This window comes from Chlorocebus sabaeus, chromosome 20 (genome assembly GCF_047675955.1).
Source record: "Chlorocebus sabaeus isolate Y175 chromosome 20, mChlSab1.0.hap1, whole genome shotgun sequence".
NCBI classification, from domain to species: Eukaryota; Metazoa; Chordata; class Mammalia; order Primates; family Cercopithecidae; genus Chlorocebus; species Chlorocebus sabaeus.
The window spans coordinates 125,848,891-125,873,658 of record NC_132923.1 but is presented as its reverse complement, the minus strand read 5'-3'; the positions used below and the strand labels follow the sequence as shown (position 1 = coordinate 125,873,658).

Genomic DNA, 24,768 nt, shown 5'->3' with positions numbered 1-24,768 from the left:
AAATTGTTTTGTGTCTATTATTGTTGTTCAATCCCCCTCTCACGCGCACTCTAGAACTTTCCTTCCCACACCGGGGATTTCGTTCAATTCACCGGAGCCCTCCCGGGGCTGGAACAGTGCCTGGCACCACCGAGGAGGCGCTCCATAAACCTTTGTTGAGTGGTGGAGTCCCAGACACACACTGTGAGAAGGCGACTGGGAGGCTAGGGCCCTCCCGCGTGAGCCTATGGCATCGGCGCTGGGCTCTAACCACTGACCCCACCAGCCTTTGGAGATCATCGGCCTCCAGCTATGGGCTCCTGTGAGCCTCCTCCAGCTCAGGCCACCCAGCCCGGTGTCCAGGGTGGTGGCCAGAGACGCAGGCCTCCTCCCACTGGCTTTCCCTCTAGGTGTCAGGCTTCCCCAGGCATGGGGGCCGCCGTCCCAGGGCAGCGGCTGCCCGCAGGGGAATCGCCTGGTAGGGCTGGTGGGGGCTGGCCTTGAAGTCACGGCTCCGATTCGAGAAGGGAAATCATCTGAGCTTTTAAAAAATTAAATGGAGTCAGTAATTTGATTTCAGAGAGAAGCTGAAAACCTCGTAATGGCAGGAGCAGCTCAATCTCGTGGTGAAAAGGAAAAGCCTTAAATGGGGCTATTAAGCTTTTGCCTGGGACGGATCTGCCCGGAGAGGGAGGAGGAGGGTGCGCAGAGGGGGGAGAAGTCTTCTTCGAGGTGGGGACCGTTTATCAGCCAAGACAACCCTGATTACTTATTTATTTATTTCTTGTTCCGGGCGGGCGTTGCCGACGGTCTCCTCTTCTTGGCTGCATTTCAAATCCCACTTCCAGTGATGGGTCGGCCTGGAGGTGGGCGTCTGGGGGGCCACCCTCCCAGGGAAGCACCGAGTGAGTGCTCTTCCGGCCAGAACACTGTCCCCAGCCACAGATGGGCATTGAAGCCAGGGAGCCTGGGGGCAACTGGTCACTGAGGGTCACCGGGACCATCCTAGCCAGCAGGGTACCAGCTGCTGCCCTGGAATCCAGAGGAAAAGAGTGATGAGTAATGAAAACAGAGCAGTGACATCCCATTATCCTCCCCTGGAGTCCTTTAGAGACCTGGGGTCATGGCACCCCAAGGCCTGGGGAGGGGTAAACACCAAGAGTTCGTATCACCATCACCAGCCACCCCCAGAGATGTCTGAACCATGGCTCAGGCCCGCCGTGCTTTCCTGGGCCCGCAAGCATCCCCTCTGCCTGCGCTGGGAGGTAGATGGTGAAATGATCACCATAAGAACAGCTCTCGAGCTCTGGGCATGCTGGGTGTCATGCTCCGTGAGGTGGATGGTGATGGTGTAAGATTGCCGCAAGAACGGCTCTTGAGTTCTGAGCGCACTGGGTGTCGTCCGGCTCCACACCAAATGCTCTATGTTCCTTTCCCACACAACCCTCAACGGCCGCATCGGAAGGAACTGTTACCGTCCCCATTTGACCCATCAGGAAACTGAGGCTCAGAGAGGTGAGTGCCTTGCCAAGGTCACACAGCCAAAGGACAGAGGAACTGGGACTTGAACCCTAGCTCCTGGCAGGCCTGGCTGCAGAGGCTGCGCCTTACCCTGATGCTTCCCCACCTCTGACAGCAGAGCAAGCCCAGAAATGCAGCTGGCAGGTCCAGGGAGAGATGGGGGGACACTGCCCTGCACTCAGCGCCTCTTCCCTTGGGGAGGTCCGCGCAGGCAGATGGCCTGCCACTTCACCACTCCCTCTGGGTTCCATGGCAGCAGCTGGTACCTTGCTGGCTTGGATGGTCCTGGTGACTCTCAGTGACCCAGTGCCCCTGGACTCCCTGGCCTAGATGCCCAGCTGTGGCTGAGCACAGCAATGATCTGGGCCAGAAGAGCACTGGGGCTTCCCTGGAAAGACAGCCCCCAGCCCCCACCTCCAGGCTGACCCATCGCTACCTCCCACCCTTTGCACTCCACCTCCCCAGGTGCACCCAGGACTCACCGTGGAGTCACCATGGAGACTCAGCGTGGGACCTCTCAGGAAGCCCCTCCACACTGTCCTGAAGCTCAGGAGGCCTGTGGCTTTCAGCACTGGGGGCCAAGGTGGGCCCTGTCAGCTCCTGCTGGGGTGAGGCCCCCCGGCCAGCCAGGAAGGGGTGTTCAAGCTCTACCAGGCTGGGTAGTGACTGTCCTGTGGGAGCCCACGGGCTCAGGGTTTGCGTGGACAGAGGACTGGATGCGTGTGCAGCCCCCGATTCCTCCTGGCCCGCAGAGCCAGGGGTACACTCCAGGTATAGGGCCTGGTCTGACCCTCCTGCAGATGAGGTTTTGGGTGTCAGAAGAGCTGCCGGGCGAACGAGTTCTGCTGGCAGAGGTTCCATAGGAAGAACCGCCAAGGGCGCTGCCGGCCTCACCCTGGGCGTCCCGGTGAGTTCGGGTCCTGAGGCCCCGGCACAGGCACTGGGGTCTGGCTGCCTCACACTTGGGGTGGAGAATGTGGCATCCCTCCCCAGCAGGGTGGAGAGTCCCGGCCCCTCCATGTCCTCGCTTGGCTCTGAGGATGAAAAGTCCACGAGTCCCCTGGCCCCCTCCCTGGGGAAACCAGGCCCAGCCTGGCGCAGCCTCTCCACCTCTATTCCAGAGGATGTTTCCTGGGACTCTCGGGGAGAATGGTGAGAAACCAGTGCCTCTGCCGCCAGCCTGGCCCGCCAGGGCCTCATCAGTGGCTGGAGCTCCTCGCTGGCTTGGCCAGGCTCCCCCGAGATGGGCTCAGGTGCAGCCATATCCCCTCTTGACAGCCCTCTCAGCAGGAGGGGACTTCCTGGAGACTGGGCGGGGTCCTGCTCAGGCCTCACAGTTCCTAGACCTTCAGTCAGGGTGACAGATGGTCCCGAGACCAGGAGCGATTCAGACTGTCCAGGCCTCAGGGCTGGCAGTGGAGGAGAGGAGGCGTCTGAGGACACAGGCAGGGTCAGAGTCGGGTGCACTGGCAAGACTGGATGTGGCCGCCAGGGACTAGCCTGGACACCCTCTACAGGCTCCGAGGGGAGCGTCACTGGAGGCGTGGGGTGTCCAGGGAACCCCACTTCCCCTGGGGGAGCCTGGAGACCTCGCTGAGCTTGCATCACTCTAGGGAAAATGGAGGCAGATGTCTGGCCTCTCCTCGCCAGTTTGGCTGTTTGCAGCAATGGTCCAAGCCCCTTCTTCATCAAGAGAGAAGTGGAGAGAGAAAAAGCATCAGAAACAAGAACACATGGGCTCTGGCTGCCCTGAGAATCTCAGCCCAAAGATGGGTTCGAGGAACCGGGTGCGGTGGCTCACGTCTATAATCCCAACACAATAGAAGGCCAACACAGGTGGATCACTTGAGGCCAGGAGTTCCAGACCGGCCTGGCCAATATGGTAAAATCCCATCTCTACTAAAAATACAAAATTAGCCAGGCGTGGTGGCACGCGCCTGTAATCCCAGCTACTCAGGAAGCTGAGGCAGGAGGATCGCCTGAGTCTGGGAGGTGAAGGCTGCAGTAAGCCAAGATCGTGCCACTACACTCCAGCCTGGATGACAGAGCGAGACTCCATCTCAAAAAAAAAGAAGAGCTGGAGGAAGCTGTGACCTCTGGGTCTCCAGTCCTCTGGTGTGCCTCAGTTTCCCTCCCTCCGTTTGTGTGCATAGCTGCTGACACCCCCACTGCCTCCTTTGGCTGTGTCTCAGGGCACTGGGAGGTTGCTGTGTTCCAGGCTGACAGACGAAGGGGGCTGCCCTTAGGTGGGAGCTCTTGGGGGCCCAGCTTTCTCTGGGAAATATTCTGAATTTGAGAAGGTGACACGGTTGGGGATCACAGTGGGGCTGTCTTTGGAAGAACAGTGGTGAGAGAGAAGGGCCTCAGGCCCAGCTGGGTCTACCGATACCTCACGGGGACCCGACTTTTTGGAGGAAACCGTGGGCAGAGGATGTAGTCATAGACTTGCCTTGGCCAGCGCATCAGAAGGTTGGTGCAGGAGGTCCCAAGAAAGCCATTCCTGGGCAGCTGGTCCTGCAGCCCACACCTGGGAGGAAGCAGCAGATGGCACTCTCGCTGGAGGGGTCTCTGGTCCTGGGGATGGCGGGGAGGGTGCGGCCCTCGGTGTAGCAGTTGAGGCAGGCAACTCTGTTCCTGAACCTTCCAGAGGGAAGACAGAGGTCAGCCTTCCTCCTAAGGAAGCAAAATCCTCCCCACGCCCTGCTGAAGGGACCGTGAGGGACCCTTTTCCACAGGTGGGGAACGGAAGCTTGGGGAGGTCAGATGCAAGCCCTGGGTTGGGAAATGTCCATTTGCTGAATTTCACAGTCCTCCCACCTAGAGTCCTTTTTGAGACTATGTGGACATCAAGATACCTTTTTTTTTTTTTTTTTTTTTTGAGATGGAGTCTCACTCTGTGGCCTAGGCTGGAGTGCAGTGGTGCAGTCTCAGCTCACTGCAACCTCCACCTCCTGGGTTCAAGTGATTCTCTTGCCTCAGCCTCCCGAGTAGCTGGGATTACAGGTGTGCACCACCACATCCAACTAATTTTTTTTGTATTTTTAGTAGAGATGGGGTTTCACCATGTTAGCCAGGCTGGTCTCAAACTCCTGACCTCAAATGATTCGCCCGCCTTGGCCTGTTAAAGTGCTGGGATTACAGGAGTAAGCCACCACGCCCGGCCCATTTTTTTAACTTAAATGACAGAAATTCAGATTTCTGCAAGGGGTACCTGGTCCTGACTCGCTATCGTAGCTTCAGTGCCACCCGCTGGTTTCATCTTTGAGCCATTTCCTATTTCGAGGTCAAATACATTGGCCCAGCCTCAGAAACCACAGAGAACCGGAGAGTGCGCCCTGCCCGACCACCTTTCAGGTTAGACTCAGCCCAGGCAGCGTAGGCATTCCAGGCTGATCACGCTTTGTCAAGTGCGGGAGAGGAGGTACAGTGCAGGGTGTTTAGCAGGCCCCCCGGCCTCCACCCACCAGATGCCGGTAGGATCCCGAGTCACGACAACCAAAAACGTCTCCAGATGTTGCTAAGTGTCTCCTGAGAGGCAAAAATCGCCCGCAGTTGAGAACTGCTGGTTCGAGCTCCCAAATTCTGGCCCAGGGGTCAAAAACAGCCCTAGGACATGTTTGACTTGGCCTGCAGGGTGTTTGAACTGTTTTTTAAATTAACCAACAACATTTTAAAAGCAGGAGTTCTTATATAACCAGGTTATCGTGGAAAACCAGATTTGGCTACATGGACCTGCCTCCCTGCAAGATAGGGTCAGCTCCAGCCAAGCAAGGCTGCTCTGCTTAGAGGGACCTGGTGGCTGCAGGTTCCCAGGAGTCTCCACCACTCCCTGTCACCTCCCACACTGAGCTTTGCTGCCTTATCCTCCCACGCCCAGGCCCTGGGTGTTCTTATCCTCCCCACTCTCCCACCGCTGACATTCCCTTCCCCACCCCTAGAGGCATTTCCATCCGTGAACCCAACTTCAAAATGTAAAAATAGGCCAGGCACAGTGGTTCACACCTGTAATCCCAGCACTTTGGGAGGCCAAGGCAGGAGGATCACTTGAGTCCAGGAGTTTAAGAACTGCCTGGGCAACACACATGATCCCATCTCTATAAAAATATTTAAGGCCAGGCACAGTGGCCCACGCCTGTAACTCCAGCAGTTTGGCAGGCCAAGACAGCCAGATCACCTGAGGTCAGGAGTTCAAGACCAGCCTGACCAACATGGTGAAATCTCGTCTCTACTAAAAATACAAAGATTAGCCAGGCGTGGTGGTGGGCACTTGTAATCCCAGCCACTCCGGAAGCTGAAACAGGAGAATCACTTGAACCTGGCAGGCAGAGGTTGCAGTGAGCTAAGATTGTGTCATTGCACTGTAGCCTGGGCAACAAGAGACTCCGTCTCGGGAAAAAAAAAAAAAAAAAATTTAAAAACTAGCTTGGTATGGTGTCTTGTATCTATAATCCCAGCTGCTCAGGAGACTGAGACAGGAGGATCCCTTGAACCCAGGAGCTCAGTGTTATAATGAGCTTTGATTGCACTATTGTACTCCAGCCTAGGCAACAGAACAAGACCCTGTCTCTTATAAAATACACACACACACACACACACACACACACGCATATATATATACACGCATATATATATATATATATGCGCACACACACACATATGAAAACAGCTATATCTAAACCATCTCCTAGATTTCTCCAGACCACTTAAATAATTAGGATTTGTCCTATAGGTTCTAATTACTTTTGGGGTCAGGGAAAAGGAAGATTTTTTAAAAATCTCTAACCACGGGGAGTTTAGGCAATTCCAGCATATATTAATAGTCCAGCATATATTTTGTAAATATGTGACACATTAGTCACATATTTACAAAAGAAAAATGTTATCTGTGTAAAACATTTTTTAAAATTCCTGGTGAAAATTCAAGCCAACAAGCATTTACGAAGTGCTTACCAAGGGCAAGGCGGCAAGATAAGGCCCTTCAAGAATAAGAAGCCGAACAGGGCACAGCCCCTGATCTAAGGAATTCATACTAGAGGGAGAGACAGGAGCGTGCACCAATAACTATAATAAGAATAGAAAGACCTCGAAGCTGCAGGGAAGCTGCAGGGGAGGTGCAGGGGAGGTGTGCTGGGAACCAGGGAGGGGAGACATTCATTCTGGTTGCTGATTAACAAAATGAGGAAGAGAACATTCTTTCCCCGTGTAAATCTTTCCAGAGAGGCCAAAAAAACTCTTCCTAAAATGTTTCTATTGCTGTTGCTGATCTATTTTTATGCTGTATTCCGTATCTTCCTATCAAGGACCTGCCCTCTCATCAAAGCCCAGGATAAAGATCATTTACTCTCTGACATCTCTCCTGAGCCCACCTGCCCTCATAATTCTCTGGGCATTTCTTTTTTGTTGTTTTTTTTTTGTTTTTGTTTCTGTTTTGAGACGAGTCTTGCTCTGTTGCCCAGGCTGGAATGCAGTGGCACAATCTCAGCTCACTGCAACCTCCACCTCCCAGGTGCAAGTGATTCTCCTGCCTCAGCCTCCCAAGTAGCTGAGATTACAGATGTGCACCACCATGCCCAGCTAATTTTTGTATTTTTAGGAGAGACAGGGTTTTGCCATGTTGGCCAGGCTGGTCTCAAACTCCTGGCCTCAAGTGATCCTCCCACCTTTGCCTCCCAAAGTGCTGGGATTACAGGCGTGAGCCATTGCGTCCGGCCTTTCTCTGGGCATTTCTTATCTCCCCTTCCAGACTGAACGCTGCCTGAGAGCAAGAACAGAATCCAGCAACCTCTGTTCCCACCTAAGCCTTGCATGGGGCCACATACACCGCGACTGCTTAGTGAATATCTGTTGGATAAAGTTCTAGCCCTCCCTTTCCAAGATTAATGTCATCACTGCAGCAAACTGTTAAAATAAAAACAGCCGAAATGTGTAAAAATTTTCAAGAAACATTTCCATTTTTAGCAGACTGTCAGAACTCACCCCCCATCCCGCCTTTTTCTTTGTTTCTAATTCTGAATTTGGGGCTAGCTGTGGTAGGCAGTCCCCCTTTTAATCTTTAAATATAGTTCTGAACATAATTACATTTTTGTGCAGCACCGAAACATCATATCCTCGTGACGGGGCAAACTTGCACTATTAACATCTGACTTAAATCTCCTTCGCGTCTGTCTTTGATTGAGGACAGTTCGGAAGTAAAAGATGAAAGTGATCGACATCATTTGTGAATTATGTGCATTTCCTTGTGCTGTATTTCAATGGGTTTTGCTCCTGGTGGTTTTGCATGTGTGAATACCAGGTTCTCCATTAGCAGAGCTTTCTCCAAAAACCCCATCCCAGCATCCTGGCATGAAGACATACACCACATTTAAAAGAAGGTTCCTCTTGAGCTGAGAAACAAGTTGCATCGTGTCGTGCTCTTTGCCAAGGACACTGATCTGTCTACCAAGTGACCCGAGGAACTGGAGCCCACGCAGAGAGAGTGGATAAATGGAAATAGCTCCTCTTGCTGTTTCAATCCTCAAAACAGGTACTGGTATGCCTATTTTCCAGATGAGAAAACTGAGGCTCAGCGTGGTTAGGTAACTCACTGAGGTTGTGCAGTGGGTTAGGAAAGGGATGCACCCCCATCTGCCTCCCCTGTCCTCTCCCTGGCAGACTCCAGGGCCAGGAACCCACATCACCACTCAGTTCTCATGACACTGTTGTTCTCCTGCCAGTTCCAGCCAGTATGTCTGATGCCTCACTTACCTTGTAGGTGTGGGACCTGTGTGGTCCAGGGAGTGAAACATTGTCACAGAAGAAGAACCCCAGGGCCAAGGAAAGAGGGTTTGTGCAGTGTATACCTGTTACCAGCAGTCACACCCTCATGGTGCTGCACTCACCCACACACTGGAAGAAGCTCTCCACCGTCCAGAGGACTGGGGCAGCCATCTCAGCAAATTGCAGGCTCAGGTCTACCCTATAGAAAGCTTGTGTTCCCAGGGTTCCTCCGACTTCTTGACATCGCTGTGAGGCCACAAGAAATTAGTTTTACATTGGCTGGGCACAGTGGCTCATGCCTGTAATCCCAGCACTTTGGGAGGCTGAGGCAGGCAGATCACGAGGTCAGGAGATCGAGACCATCTAACTAACACAGTGAAACCCCGTCTCTACTAAAAGTACAAAAAATTAGCTGGGCGTGGTGGCAGGTGCCTGTAGCCCCAGTTACTCGGGAGGCTGAAGCAAGAGAATCGCTTGAATCCAGGAGAAGGAGGTTACAGTGAGCCGAGATCGCGCTGCTGCACTCCAGCCAGGGCAACAGAGTGAGACTCCATCGAAAGAGAGAGAGAGAGAGAGAGAGAAATTAGTTGCACGTGGCAGGGGACATCCCATGCCCTGTGGCTGTCCCCTGATGGGGCTACCTTGGTAAGAGTATGGGCCTGAGGGGCATACATGGTGAAATCCACTTTCAGCCAGCACCACAGATCTGCCCTCCATGTTTCTTTCTTTCTTTTTTACTTTTATTTTTTGAGACAGGGTCTCACTCCCATTGCCTAGGCAGGAGTGCAATGGCACAATCACAGCTCATTGGAGCCTCAACCCACTAAGCTTAAGCAATGCTCCCACCTCATTTTTAAATTTTTTTGTAGCAACGGGGTATCACTATGTTTCCCAGGCCAGTTTTGAACTCCTGGACTCAAGTGACCCTCCCGCCTCGGCTTCCCAAAGTGCTGGGATTACAGGCATGAGCCACTGTGACCAGCCTACCCTTCACGTTTCTGACCTCACATGGCATTGGTGACCGAAGGAGAAGGGCCTCAGGAAGAGAAGGGGCAAGACAGAGATGCCACCGGATATTCACCTGGACCTGGAGCACCCCGGCCGCCGGGATGCTGACCACCACAAAGTCCTTGTTCTCAGTCACCATAAAGATGTTGGACTGTTGGACTCGGAGGAATCTGAGGCTCAGGGTTTCCTCAATGTAGGAACCTCTTTTGACTAGACCCAGTCTCTGCTTGGGGATGTGAACGAAGACCTCCGACTCTGGCTGGAATGACACTGGAATGGGAAGGACACAGGACACAGAAAAAGACACACTTTGCAGGCTCGTGGGCCTTCACCCGGCGCCACACCTGTGGCCAGCACAGCACACTTCCCCAGTCAGTGACAGCAAGTTACTTGGTGTCCCGGTATCACTGCCTGGGCTGAAACTTAGCTGCACGGATGAAGAAGAGAAGAAAAAAAGACCATCCCCAAACACCTGACGGACCTCGCCACTCTGGAAAGGCCCATCTGCATCCTGATGGAAGCAGATGCCATCAGGGAAGCTACTGAGACCGTCTTTGGCTTCAGTGACCTAGCCCAGTGCCCTTTCCATTTCCAAAGCAGCTCTTAACTAATACAGCTCCTAGGCCGGGCACGGTGGTTCACACCTGTAATCCCAGCACTTTGGGAGGCCAAGGTGGGTGGATTACCTGAGGTCAGGATTTCAAGACCAGCCTGGCCTATGTGGTGAAACCCCATCTCTACTAAAAACACAAAAAATGAGCCGGGCGTGCTGGTGGAAGCCTATAATCCCAGCTACTTGGGAGGCTGAGGCAGGAGAATCACTTGAACCCTGGAGATAGAGGTTGCAATGAGCTGAGATCGCACCACTGCACTCTCGCCTGGGCAACAAGAGCAAAACTCCGCCCCCCCCAAAAAAAGAAAGACATATAGCTCCTATCAGTTGTTTACACTTTAGCAAGAATTTCCCTGTGTCAGGCTCTTGGGGGGACATTTTAAACCAGCTCTGCAGCTGCTAATGGAAGCATCTGCCTTTACATAAAGGGATTTGAAACATTGTGAACTGGGAAAGAGATGTTTGGGGGCTCATCACGGTCACCGCCAATGTCTGAAAATCCCCAGAGCCCTGATCCCAAAACTCAGTCCATGATAAAATTCTATACAAATGGAAAGTCTAAACCACCTCTAATCTACCCACACAGGATGAAGCCTTTGATCCACCTAACGTTGCACACCGAGTTCTTTGAATTTAAATTCCCCGGAGGTAGGAAGTGGTCTTCCAGATTCCAGACCTCTTTATATGACATAAGACCCAGGGCAGCGGTGTCACTCCAGGCTGAACAAAACAGTTATCACATACATGGCCTAGATCAGGGGTCCCCACTGCCCTCAGATCACGGAGCCCTGGAGGGTCTGACCAGGCTGCACGCTCTCTCCCATCTCTGTTCTCAGAGCCCCTGGGGCCAGCTTGGGTGCTCCCAAGAGTCTGCAGACCCCAAGTTTGCAGGTCTGTAGTAGATGATTTTACTTTTCATTCACCCCACATCCCACCTCTACTCTACACATCTTCCAGCAAAAGCAAACTTCTCTTTGTCCCAAGCATTTCAGAAATGCATAGCCAAGGTTGGGACTGAGGAGAGAAGTAGGATGAGACAGAGGGGATTAAGGTGCCCAGAGGAGGGAAAAAACAGACGAGAATGTGATGAAGTCAGAAAGGTGGACATTAGGGGCACTCCTGGGTCTTACCCGGTGGGCAAGCAGCTTCTAAAGAATAGGCATGGTGACCGCTCACCAGCCATAGTGGCAGGAGCTCAGCAGAGGTATTCAGCACCTGGGGAGGGAGGAAGGTCCCCCGTGAGGTCTCCAAAACTGCTCCTTCCAGATGCAAACTCCCACCACAGGGGCCCCCTCTCCCACCTTCGAACTCATCTCTGAACTAAAGCCCCAAGTGTTACAAAGCCCAGGTCAGGGACTATTGCGCCGATGCAACCAGGAAATATTATTTAGCTGAGATATTTTTAGCAGGAAGCGAGCTCAGAGCAAATGTCATGTGAGCCGTCTTCTCTTACACGGCAACTTTGGGCTATTTAAAGAGATGGTAATTACGCTCCTGCCACCATGATCAGGACGAGCTGAATGCATGATTGCAGGAGCCCCTCGTCTGCAGAGCGGAGCACTTCACGCTCATGGGGACCAATTTTCGAAGGCGCCTGCCTAAATCTGTCCAGTCTCGCAGGTGGACATTTGACTTGTCACTGGAGGGGTGGCAACCTGCTCTTCTGGGTGCTATGCCCCAGAGGCCCCGCACCGCCTGGCAGGGCCTGCTGCCCACCACTGACCTCCCACCTCTGAAGGAGTCCTTGTCTCGGGCTTTGGACGGTGACAGTGGTGGCACTGATGTCCACATACAGTCCCATCAGGCTGGCATCTTCAAGAGAAGCCACCAGCTCCCCTCGAAGGGACAGCAGCCATGGAGTCTGGAGAAACAGGACACGTTCACAAACCGTGTGGCCAGGGAGGCACGGTCACTAGGAGTCATGGAGAAGGGACCCTTGAGGGGTTACCTAGGAAGGTAACAGGGTCACAGGGAGGATGGCTAGGCCAGGAGGCAGGACGGCAGGCCACTCGGGGAGGACAGTCAACCAGACACTAACACGCTCATACTTTAGGGGAGGTGGTCCCTTGCAGGGGTGCTTGGCACACAGTAGGTGTACAACGCAGCTGAAAGAACGAACACACAGTGACCCCTAACAGCAATGCCAACCAGTGAGCCCCTGTGCCACCCTGGCTGGGCACAACTGGAGTCCTGTCCTTGGCTCTGTTTGCCACCCTTTAGTGGGACATGGGAATGAAGGCCTTGAATAAAGGTGAGGGCCAGATGCGGGGAGACAGGTAGGGAGGGGTCCCCAGCTCCCATCTCAGGAAGACTGGCAGGAGGACGCCAGGAAGACCTGGGGAGGTCAAGTTCACTGATCCCAAATACTCAAAGGGATGTGAAATGGAGAAGAGGGACTGGCTCCTTCCGGGAGGCTTCGGGAAACACTCCAAGGACCAGAAGAAGGAAAATTCGGGAAGCACCTGTGCAATGTGGAACAAGCTCCTTACAAAGGAACAAGCTCCCTGTCACTGGAGACTTGGCAGAGAGAATCTTAGCACGGGAAGGACCTTAGAGTCTTCCAACCCAGCCTCCCACCCAAAGCTGAGGTCCCCTCTTCCAGGTTCTTCCCAGATGGCCTCAGGCCTCAGGCCTCTGCCTGGAGGGCACCAGCGGGAGCTTCAAACTTCGGCTGGCAAGACCTGGTCCCTGAAGAGTCCGTACCGTCCACTACACTCTCCGGAGGACAAGCAAACTCAAAAGCTGCGTCCGAGCATCCCAAGCACCCACCAGGCCTGGCAGAAACTTCCAGAGAGTTGTTCCTGCTACTCCAACGGGGCCCACTTACCTGTCTATTGTCGCTGCGCAGGGGCAGGGGCCGAGAGACCTGCAGAGACAAAGAGGAAGCAATGTCTCCTGCAAGCGGTGAGCAAAGGTGAGCAAACATCCCTGCCGGTGCCCATCAGCGCCGGCAATTACCCCAGCAGGAGGCCGGTGAGAGAGCGGTGCCGCCGGCTTGTTTGCTCATTAACACAAGAAAATCATTTATGTTCTGGGACTCGAGTGTCAACAGACGCAGGGAAATGTCGCTGCCTCAGCTGCCACCCTAGGCCTGGCCAAGGGGGCAGCTGGGGTCCTGGGCGCAGCTGGTGAGGCCAAGAACGGGTGTGCATGGGGCCAACGCTGCTCAGAGCCCACTTCCATGGGGGCTGCTTCGTAGGCCTCTTGTCTTGTTTTTTCCCTAGATCCCAATTTCTTCCTCACCCTTTTTCTTCCACTTTGGATCCAACTAGCAGAAGTAGAGAGTGAGGGCTTCTACAGGCCCAGAGAGTACACCTGTGCCCCCCAATGGCACCGTTCTTAGAGGGTCCAACCATCCCGGTTCCCCAGGATTGGGGAGGTTCCCCTGATGTGGGGTTTTCAGTGCTAAAACTGAGACAGGCAAACTGAGACAGTGGTTTCTCGTGCCACGCCTGAGTCTCACGGCCATTGCGTAGGGTGGCACCATTCTCCCGTTTCACAGACCAGGGCCCAAGGTGATGGCGTGGGCAAGGGACCTTCCCCAGAACCCCTGTGCAGCCAGTGCCACCCCACCCAGGTGCTCTCTCAAGTCTGTCTACTTTCTCCAGCTGCCCCTTTGCCTTTGCGTCAGACTTGGCCAGGGAGGTTGTGGCACTGAACAGTCGCAGACCAGCAGAGGGTCCCTCAGAGATCATCAGACCCCCTCTCCTACCCAATACAGAATGGGGAGACTGGGGCCAGAGCGGACTGACTCATCTTGACAGCTCCCCAACTCAAGGCTACCCACCTCTTCTCCCCAGGGACAGACAGGGGCTTCCAGAAGCAGAAAGGAGTGGGTGGGGCCAGGAAGAGGCCCCCCACCACCCTGCAGCCTCCCCAGTTGCCTAGCTCAGCTGTTCCTTGGCCCCAGAGAGCCCATGTTGGCAGCAGGCTCAGGCGGCCCACAGGGAGCCCCTCAGGTGAGCCCTGTGATGGCCTTGCTTTTAGGGGATGCTGTCTTCCCTTGGGGAGCAAAGTGGAAGAAATGGAGAAGACGTCCGCAAGGTCTGGCAGGAGAATGAAGAGGATGCGGCAATTCCCCGACACCACCCAAAGCTGCACCATGGTGCCCCAGTCCATCCTCCCTGCTGAACCGTGAGGAAGGCGAAGGCCCCCAGAGGTCAGACTGTAAGAAGGAGGGAAGCAATTCTGCTAAACAAAGAAAGGGAAGGCCAGGCACAGTGGTTCATGCCTGGAATCCCAGCACTTTGGGAGGCTGACGCAGGTGGATCACCTGAGCTCAGGAGTTCGAGACCAGCCTGGGCAACATGGTAAAACCCTATCTTCACTAAAAATACAAAAAAAAAAGAAAGGAAGGAAGGAAGGAAAGAAGGAAGGAAGGAAGGAAGGAAGGAAGGGAGGGAGGGAGGGAGGGAGGGAGGGAGGGAAGAAAGAAAGAAAATTAGCCAGGAGTGGTGGCGGACACCTGTAGTCCCAGCTACTCAGGAGGCTGAGGCACGAGGTTCACTTGAACCCAGGAGGCGGAAGTTGCAGTCAGCTGAGATTGTCCCACTCACTCCAGCCTGGGCGACTCTGGCCAGAATGAGACTCTGTCTCCAAAAAGATATTTAAAAAAGGAAGAAGGGAAAACGTGACAAGTGCACAGCCAAAATGCACCGTGCCCTTTAAGTCGCCATGAGGAGGCTATATTTAGGGCCCGTGGACATTCCGCAGGAGCTCGGGCAGCCTTCACTGGGAGTAATCGCTAATCACTGCATTGAGTTTACGGGTGCCCCTGGGCACACTTAACCCAGGGCAATGAATAGTTATTGCGCGGCCTCCCGCTCGGGGCCTGTGGGCACACTTAAGCGAGCTCGCACATCACTGCGAGCAGGGCACAGCTCGGGTACACCCTTGGGCACCCTGCGCCATCAGCGGGGAGAGGCAGAGTATTAAATATCTATGTGCCCTGTGCCCACAGCTGCATTTAGCCAAGGGCAAGGCCGGTGAAACGGCTTTAATTAAAACTTAATGCAAGTTCAAGGTGCAGCCACGGAAGTGGCGGCTGCAGAAGTCACCAGGAATGAATCAGTCAATTCGATGAGGTTCTCAGATGGGGGAAGGGGTTGGAGGGGAGGCGGGGGCAGCAGAGACCCGCCTCTGTTGCTCGTCTTCTGCCCACCTCTGTGCAACTCTGTTTAGGGATGCAGAGCCCCCCTCCCCCGACCCGCTCCCACACCTCGGTCAGTGAAGGATGCCGGAGACTGGGGCATTGGGGCATCTGGGCTTCAAGGGCAGGACGATGGAGACCAAGCGGGCGCCCGGGTCGGAGTCGTTTCTGCTTTTCTCAGCGATTCGCCCCAGTGTCGGGTGATGCCGGCAACACCGTCCCCCTGGCGGCGGCTTCCAGAATCACAGGCCCAGTGCAGAGGGAGCAGTGACCAGCCCCGGGATGTCAAACAGGTGCCCTGGCAGTCCTGCTTGGGGATCCCGGGGTGGGGCCCCACAATTCTTAGGTGTACCAACACCGACTTTGGCGTGGCCACTCTGAGCCCTTAATAAAGGCAGGTGGGCAGAGGAAGACCCTCCCGCTCAGCCCCTTCTCCTTCAGGTTAAGAAGCAAAGCAACTTTGGATTCCAACAAGGCAGTGAGCCCGGATGAGCGGACATGAGCCCAGGTCTTCTGAGCTGGGCTGGTGCAGGGCCCCTTCCACCACAGCACACTCATTTTTGAAGTTCAGATCAGATAAGAAGAAAGCGATAAGCTCTTCCTGGGGCAAGTCACGCCTTGGTCATATCTGTTCCCTCAGCACCAGCACAGGGCTGGGCATACAATAGATGCTCAATAAATGCTTGTTGGGGCCAGGCGCGGCAGCTCATGCCTGTAATCCTAGCATTTGGGGAGGCCAAGGCAGGTGGATCGGTTGAGGTCAGGAGTTCGAGACCAACCGGGACAACATGGTGAAACCCCATCTCTACTAAAAATACAAAAAAATCACCCGGGCATGGTGGCACATGCCTGTGATTCCATGAGAATCGCTTGAACCGAGGAGGCAGAGGTTACAGTGAGCCAAGATCACACCACTGTATGCCAGCCTGCGCAACAGAGCGAGACTCTGTCTCAAAATAAATAAATAAATAAATAAATGCTTGCTTGTTGGATAAATGGTGTTTATCAGCAGCCTTTTCACTCCAACCTCCTCCTCTCAGTTCTGACTTCCTCTCCTTTCTCTTCCTCCTTCCTTCCTCCTCCTCCTCACAGGCAGAAGATGCCCAACCAAATCCCTCAAGCCAAATCCAGCACTTTATTTGAACTGCGCAATGCCTACAAAGTTAAAGTGACTTGACTGGGCACAGTGGCTCACACCTGTAATTCTAGCACTTTGGGAGGCCGAGGTGGGTGGATCACTTGAGGTCAGGAGTTCTAGACCAGCTGGCCAACATGGTGAAACCCTGTCTCTACCAAAAATATAAAAAATTAGGCTGGGCGCGGTGGCTTACGCCTGTAATCCCAGCACTTTGGGAGGCCAAGGCGGGCAGATCACAAGGTCAGGAAATCGAGACCATCCTGGCTAACACAGTGAAACCCCATCTCTACCAAAAATACAAAAAATTAGACGGGCATGGTGGCAGGTGTCAGTAGTCCCAGCTACTTGGGAGGCTGAGGCAGGAGAACGGCGTGAACCCAGGAGGCGGAGCTTGCAGTGAGCCGAGATTGCGCCACTGCACTCCAGCTTGGGTGACAGAGCGAGACTCCGTCTCAAAGAAAAAAAAAAAAAATTAGCCGAGTATGGTGATGCATGCCTGTAACTCCAGCTACTCGTGAGGCTGAGGCAGGAGAATCACTTGAACCCAGGAGGCGAAAGTTGCAGTGAGCCGAGATCATGCCACTGCACTCCAGCCTTGGTGACAGAACAAGACTCCATCTCAAAAAAAAAAAAAGAAAAAAAAAGAAAAAGAAAAATTACAGTGAACTTTTTTAAACTGGAGGATTTCACATACAATTATAGATTTCCAGTTTATCTTGAAATGTTGGAAAATCTGGCAAAATGGGGCTGGAGTGGAGTCCAGCCTCCGCTCCCTCTGTAGAGGGCCAGGACTGCAGGTTGTGCCTGTTCCAGCATGCCCCAGCCCCTACCATGTGGCCTGGCTCAAAGCCCAGCTCTGTTGCTACCAGCTGGCAAGTCTCCTAATCTCTCTCTGCTTAGTTCTCTCACCTGCAGAATGGGGATCAATATAGAACCAACTACACAGAATCACTGTGAAGGTGAGATGAGTTAATATTTGCAAAGTGAGTAGAACGGTGCCCAGCACAGAATGAGCCATATATAAGAGTTTGCTGGGCCAGGCGTAGTGGCTCACACCTATAATCCCGGGGCTTTGAGAGGCCAAGGTGAGAGGATCGCTTGAAGCCAGGAGTTTGAGACCAGCCTGGGCAACACAGTGAGTCTCTCTATCTCTACAAAAAATTTAAACATTAGCTTGGCATGGTGTTATACGCCTATAGTCCCAGCTACTCGGGAGGCTGAAGTGGGAGGATCCCTTAAGCTCAGGAGGTCAAGGCTGCAGTGAGCCTGCGTGACAGAGCAAGATCCTGTCTCTTTAAAAAAACAGGCTGGGCACAGTGGCTCACACCTGTAATCCCAGCACTTTGGGAGGCTGGGGCGGGTGGATCATTTGAGGTCAGGAGTTCGAGACCAGCCTGGCCAACAGGTGAAACTCCATCTCTACTAAAAATACAAAATTTGCCAGGCATGGTGGCACACACCTGTAATTCCAGCTACTTGGGAGGCTGAGGCAGGAGAATTGCTTGAACCTGGGAGGCAGAGGTTGCAGAGAGCCAAGATCACACCATTGCACTCCAGTCTGGGCAATAGAGCGAGACTCCATCTCAAAAAAAAAAACCAAACAAAACAACAACAACAACAACAACAACAAACAGCTGACTAAATGAAGGAATGAGTAAAATTCTTTACTGCCTCCTCCTCAGTCCAGCATGCTCATTTCCGTGGCGGGTTTGGTCCCTATAGATGTTTGGGTTTCTAGCCCTCCCCACTCCCATCCAAATCTTGTTTCGCTTACAGAGCTGCCCCGCTGATGAGAGCTGGAGAGAAACTTGAATTCAAGGAGCACATACGGCCGTGAAAGAGCTCAGAATTGGATCTGGGGCTCAACCTTTCTTCCCTGATGCTTAAAATGTAGACATTGCACCTGATCGTACCTGGGGTCTATAACTCTTTGACATTACCCAGGTCCAAAAAACAAAAACAAAAACAAAAAACAAAAAAACATTCAAACTAGCCAATTTTTTCAATCCAGAGAGAAAGGACACAAAGATGCAATTTTGCAGCTTTGGTGATAACCCAAGTGACCCTCTGAGCCAGCCAAGATGGGAAATCCAGAACCCGAGGTCAGACAGCTTTAATCTCCCCCTCCCCTCCCATCTCACCCCTCCCCTCCCATCTTACCCCTCCCCTCCCATCTCACCCCTCCTTGCTCAGAACCAAACCCAGGAGACTTAGCACCCAGCCAGTACCCAGGGATGTCTAGAAGAACGATGCTGTACTGCATCTGCAGCTACCACCTGTCTTTCTGGGCCACATTCTGCAGTGCAGGGGCTAGGGCCACCTGCCTTGGCCTTTAGAGAGATGCCCAGCCTGGGAGGCCCCTCTGCCACCTCCCAGACCCTGGGAACCCATTACCTGGATGAACATGGGTCCACAGTGGACGCTTTCCTGGCCCAGTCTTGACCTTAGCATTGGACACTTCATTATGTATCGATCACTCCGCTCCAACCTTGTCACCCCTTTCTGAAATATTCTGATTTCCAGCTTGTAATTTGCTTTCTGGAAGGAGGGCAAAATTCATGTGTGCAAATGAGAGAGGAAAATACAGTTAGTAGGCTGCAATTATAGGTCAGTCCCTGTTCACAGCAAATAGGATACCATGAACCTGCTAGAAGGTGGGCTTGTGGAAGAGGGATGGGAAATGAAACCAGGGTCGACAGCAACTCGGAGCCTGGGTCTGGCTCTGGAAGCTCAGCCCCTACCAAGGAAGCCCTCCAGGCCAGGGAACATTTGTGGGTTTTGGAAAGGTCAAACCTAGTCAGACAGAATAAGAACTTGCAACCCAATGCCCCTTGACAGTTGACAAACACACTTTATCTCCTTTGACGCCCACCAGTGTCTCATAAGGCTGGGCTGTTTTTTGTTTTAGAGTCTCACTCAGTCACCCAGGCTGGAGTGGAGTGGTGTGATCTCTGCTCACAGCAACCGCCACCTCCCAGGTTCAAACGATTCTCATGCCTCAGTCTCCCAAGTAGCTGGAATTACAGGCATACGCCACCACGCCCATCTAATTTTTCTATTTTTAGTAGAGACAGGGTTTCACTATGTTGGCCAGGCTGGTCTCGAACTCCTGGCCTCAAGTGATCCGCTCACCTTGGCCTCCCAAAGTGCTGGGATTACAGGCGTGAGCCACCAAGCCCGGCCAAGGCTGGGCTTATGAGACAAAAAATTCTCATTTTACAGATGAGGCAGTTGAGGCTTAGAGAAGGTAAATGACTAAGCCAAAGGCATGTGGCCATTGCTGAGACTAGACATGAGAGCTGGTCTAGATCATTCCAGTACAAGGCAGACTTCAAAGATGTCAAACCAATGGGTCCCTCCATCCCTCCCAGACTGCCCTCATTCAGCCACACAAGAAGAACTCAAATCTAAGCTTTGCGTTGGGGCCTGAGAAGGGCGGGTATTGACGGGGCTGTCAGAGAAGGGTGACCACAGAGAGGAAGAGAAAGAGGAGGAGCAGGGTAGTTCCCAAAATTCCTTCCCCCACTCCAGACCACTGACCCACTCGGGAAAAACTCTGGGCTGGGTCAAGGAAGGGAGCACAAAGAAATGGAAAGGGGAAGTGCAGGTGAGGAGAAGACAAGAAAAAAAAACTGTGAGCCAATCTGTGGGGCTGGTCGTCCCCTTGCAGGACCCCTGGCGTGAAATTTAAGTAACAAGAATGCTGGCACGGTGGCTCATTCCCATCATCTCAACACATTGGGACACCGAGGTGGGAGGACGGCTTGAGCCTGGGAATTCCAGACCAGTCTGGGCAACATGGTGAAACCCCATCTTCTACAAAAAGTACAAAAATTATCTGGGCATAGCAGTGCATGCCTGTAGTTCCAGCTACTCTGGGGGCCGAGGTGGGTGGATCACTTGAGGTCAGAAGCTCAAGACCAGCCTGACCAACAGGGTGAAACCCCATCTTTACCAAGTAGTCCCAGCTACTTGGGAGGCTGAGGCAGGGGAATCGCTTGAACCTGGGATGTGGAAATTGCAGTAAGCCGAGATTGCCTCACTGCACTCCAGCCTGGGCAACAGAGCGAGGCTCCGTCTCAAAAAACAGAAAGGAAAAAAAATACAAAAATATCTTACTTCTGTAAATTTTAGAATCACATGGTCTCGTGAGCCCATAATGGGCCTGTGCAAGTGAGGGCTGTCAGTCAGCCTTTGCAACTCCTCAGCACCATTTATTCACTTCATTAAGCACTTACTGAGTACCTACTGTGTGCCAGGCCCTGAGGCAAGCCTGTGGGTGTGACTGCCTCACCCTAAAGACTCCAGGTCCAGCAGGAGATGGTGTGTGAGCGGGCACATTGTGAGTCAGTGTTGGCAATGACAGAAGCAGGTCCACTGCACAGAGAAGGGGGGATTCTCAGGAGGACTGCCTGGATGAGGCAGCATCTGAGTTGGGCAGCCTTTTAATATCTATGACCATAAACTCCATGAAGGCAGAGATTTCTGGTCTCCCTCAGCTCAGTTTCTACAGAGGAATAATGGTGCAGTGTCTCCTTACTTGACATCTGCTTAGCTCCTTAAATCTCCCTTAAAAAAAAAAAAAAATTCCCAAACCCACCTCTTTCTGCACAAAGCAGGCCGAGTATTGAACTTGAAAAAAGAAGTCACCATCTGAAGCCGGATGCAGGAAGTAGCCACATTTAGCAAAAGAAGAATCCAGGTGGTTAGGGGCCCTCCAGGCGCCTGGAATGAGAAAGGGACAGAAACGTGGGTTGAGCCTGTGGAGGTGGCTTCTCTGGCAGGGTCAGAAATATCAGACTCGCAGGTAGAAACTGCTCTGCCTGGAAGCTTCTTACCTGGAGGGGATAAAAAATAGCAGTAATTTTTAAAAGTCTGAAAAGGCATATACCAACAGGAAAGCCCAATGGTTCTTCAATCAAGGTGTATCCAGAATCCGACCCTGTCTCCCTACACGAATCCTCAGCTTGTGTCACTGCTGCTGCCTCCTCCCATGTCCCCCAGCTTCCTCCTTTGCCCCTGTTGTGAGTATTCCATGCAGCAGCCCGCAGGATCCCGTTCAAAACGTAGGCAGATTGCGTCTCTCCTCTGCTCAGACCTCTTCATTGCCAGCCAGGTGTGGTGGCTCACACCTGTAATCCCAGCACATTGGGAGGCTGAGGTGGGAGGATCACCTGAGCTCAGGAGTTTGAGACCAGCCTGGCCAACATAGCGAAACCCCATCTCTACTAAAACTACAAAAATTAGCCAGGTGTGGTGGCACATGCCTGCAATTCCAGCTACTTGGGAGGTTGAGGCACGAGAATGACTTGAACCTGGAAGGCGGAGGCTGCAGTGAGCCAAGACTGTGCCACTGCACTCCAGCCTAGGTGATGGAGTGAGACACTGTCCCAGAAAAAAATAAATAAATAAAAAACTCCATTGTGTAAAAAAACAAAACCCTTGCAAGCCTCACGTGACTTGCCCTCAGTTCTCTGACCCTTTTTCCCACTTCTCTTCCCCTCCCTCCCTCTGCTCCAACCACACCAGACCCACTGCTATTTCTCAATTATCCCAGGCCCACTCCTGCCTCAGGGCCCTTGCACTGGCTGTGCCCTCTGCCTGGAACTCTCTTCTCCTAGATATCCGCATGGCTGACTCCCCTACCTCCTTTCAGTCCTTGTGCAAACGTCGCCTTCTTCATGAAGCCCACCCTAACTACCCACTTAACACTCCCCCATCTTGCCCTCCTTCACCCTTTTCTGCACACTCATTGTCTTCTAACCGACTATCTTACTGGCTTATTTGTTATATTGATTGTTTATTGTCGTCTAGTCAAATGTCAGCTCCGGCTGGCTCACGCCTGTGATCCCAGCACTTTGGGAGGCCGAGGCGGGCGGATCATGAGGTCAGGAGATCGAGACCATCCTGGTTAACACGGTGAAACCCCGTCTCTACTAAAAATACAAAAAATTAGCCAGGCGTGGTGGCGGGCACCTGTAGTCCCAGCTACTCGGGAGGCTGAGGCAGGAGAATGGCGTGAACCCGGGAGGCGGAGCTTGCAGTGAGCCGAGATTGCGGCACTGCACTCCAGCCTGGGCAACAGAGTGAGACTCCATCTCAAAAAAAAAAAAAGGTGAGCTCCATGTGGCTACGGGTATTTGTCTGTTTTGTTCATTGCTGCATCTTTAGTGCCTCAAGTTATTTCTGGCACACAGAAGGTTCTCAATAAATAGTTGTTGAATGAGGCTGGGCATGGTGGCTCACACCTGTAATCGCTGCACTTTGGGAGGCCGAGGTGAGTGGATCACTTGAGGCCAGGAGTTCAAGACCAGTCTGGCCAACATGGTGAAACCCTGTCTCTACCAAAAACACAAAAAAATTAGCTGGGAGTGGTGGCAGGCACTCAGCTACTCGGGAGGCTGAGGCAGGAGAATCACTTGAACTTGGGTGGCAGAGGTTGCAGTGAGCTGAGGTCACGCCACTGCACTCCAGCCTGGGCAACAAAGTGAGACTCTGTCTCAAAAAAATAAACAAATAGAAATAAAAATACAAAAATTCGTTTGGCACGGTGGGGGCCACCTGTAGTCCCAGCTACTCCAGAGGCTGAAGCAGAAGAATTGCTTGAACCCAGGGAACAGAGGTTGCAGTGAGCTGAGATTGCACCACTGCACTCCAGCCTGGGCAACAAAGTGAGACTCCGTCTCAAAAAATAAATACATAAATAAATAAGTAGTTGTTGAATGAGTGAAAAATAAAGGGGGCTATCTCTGGGTAGAGGGATTATAAGCAGTTTTGATTATCTCCTTTGGATTGCCTCTAGTTTCTGTAATTATCTTGTATTGCTTTTGTCATGATTATTTTTAAAGCATTTTTAAATCTCACAGTTTCACTTTCAAACGCTTGACTCGATTGTGCATTTGATGGGAGATGAATACGCTATTCCAGAAAACAGCTCTGGCAGCCTTTCTACGTGGGATTCTCTGGTGACATGCTTTCCTTTCAAAAGCACGCAGCTTCCACCGCTATCTTTAGCAAGAGATCAAGGCCGTGCCTCTGGCGTAGGAAGGCTGTGAAAGGTAGCTCGCTGGGGAAATAAAGTGTCTGAGCTGGATGTGCAAATTGACCTGGATCGTTTTAGTTTTGCATTCACGTTTGCACTTTGTAAATATTTGCCTGGCACCCTGCTGCTCACACCTGCTTGCTGTCCCCTCAAGTTTATGGAAGGCAGCAGGCACCATCATTTCTCCATCCCCACCTGGTGCTGCCGTGTGAAATGAAAACTCTCCCTCAAAAGCCACAGGTGGCTCTGACAGCGCCTAAAACTAATGGCCTGTGGCTGGCTGCTGTGACTAATTCTCTGATTATTGGCTTTATGATTTTACGCTTAAAACTTCTTTATAATAACACACAGAAATGTTTAATGGGCTCTATCCAGAGCCATAAAAATTACTTATTGAACAAGCGTTTTAAAACTATTAATCTATTGTTTTCCATTAATAATGGCTCTCCAAAGAACAGGCGACAGCTTAATGTATCCACAGCTTTTCTCCTGGAAAAGTGGCCTTTTAATACACAAATGTCTCTCCCAAGACCTCCTGGGCTGGCTGGCCAGTGGGTGGTTGGCCCTCCCAGGGCAGATTTAGGCCCTACCCGTCCCAGAAGGTGCTTTAGGAATTTCCAGAATGAGCAGGGTCCCTGGGAGGTTTTCCTAGACTTCCGGAGAGACTGGAAAGTCTCCCTCCTCGATATCTATTATTCTGTGCAAAAGAGAGGAGGAACCTGGGGGCTGGCTTTGCAGCCACTGAGATGGAGAGCATGGAGGGAAGCAAGCTGTTTGCTCCTCTCTCTACTCGTGTTCCTTCCAGAAGGTTCCAGGTACCCTGATGCCATCCAGCACTTTCCTACTTCTTCTGTTGGAAAGCTCATGGCAGAAAGGTTTCTGGAAGGGACACTATGCCCTTGTTTTTTGCTATTTTAGGTGCGCTCTTCCCCCACCAAGCATGTGATGGCCTTCCATTTTGTGTGAGAATCACCCCTTTAGTCTCACTTCCACTTTTGCAGAGTGATTTCAATTTTGGAGCATATCGGCACCAGACGGGCGCTTCTTCCAGGGCTTTGGGCCACTTGTTCATTCAACAAATATTTATTGGGACTCTTCTAAGCACGAGGCAGTGTTCTTGGTTCTGAAGACGCAGCTGTAAACAAAAAGCACGTGGGCCGTGCCCTCACAGCGCAGCCTTCTGTTGGGAAGAGGGGTGCAGATCACAAGCTTGGGAACAATGGCAGGAGATCATCTTACTAGTGAGGAGTGCCAAGATGGTGACCGGGGTGGGCGTGGGTGACTTTAGAGAGCCTGGAAGGGCTGCAGGGGGAGGTGGCCTTTGAGCAGAGATTTGAATGATGCCCAGGAACCTGCAAGAGCCATGGGGGAGGAGCACTGCAGGCAGGGGAAGGCAACACAAAAGCCCCAGCAAAGACCCTGCCCAGCCACCGACTGCCTCTTACCTGGCAAGTGCAAGGTCCTAGCCAGCCACAGCCTCAGCCCCTCCACGTGGCTCCTCGGGATCCACAGGGTCATGTAGTCTGAGAAACACTCGACTGTGTCTGTCCAACAAGAAGATG

General features: G+C 52.6%; 1 protein-coding gene across 1 annotated transcript; it reads right to left on the bottom strand.

The window, feature by feature from the left end:
- Window positions 1–707: 707 nt before the first annotated feature.
- Window positions 708–24,768, bottom strand: CIROZ (ciliated left-right organizer protein containing ZP-N domains). The gene is made up of 11 exons (XM_007980586.3): window positions 24,652–24,768; window positions 20,765–20,889; window positions 18,559–18,702; window positions 12,705–12,743; window positions 11,601–11,738; window positions 11,008–11,092; window positions 9,338–9,534; window positions 8,379–8,502; window positions 3,950–4,140; window positions 1,983–3,183; window positions 708–1,011 (listed from the first exon to the last, which is right to left on the bottom strand). Exons 1-10 carry the CDS (start codon window positions 24,722–24,724, stop codon window positions 1,990–1,992), a joined length of 2,310 nt encoding a protein of 769 aa, XP_007978777.3. The 5' UTR covers window positions 24,725–24,768; the 3' UTR covers window positions 708–1,011; window positions 1,983–1,989.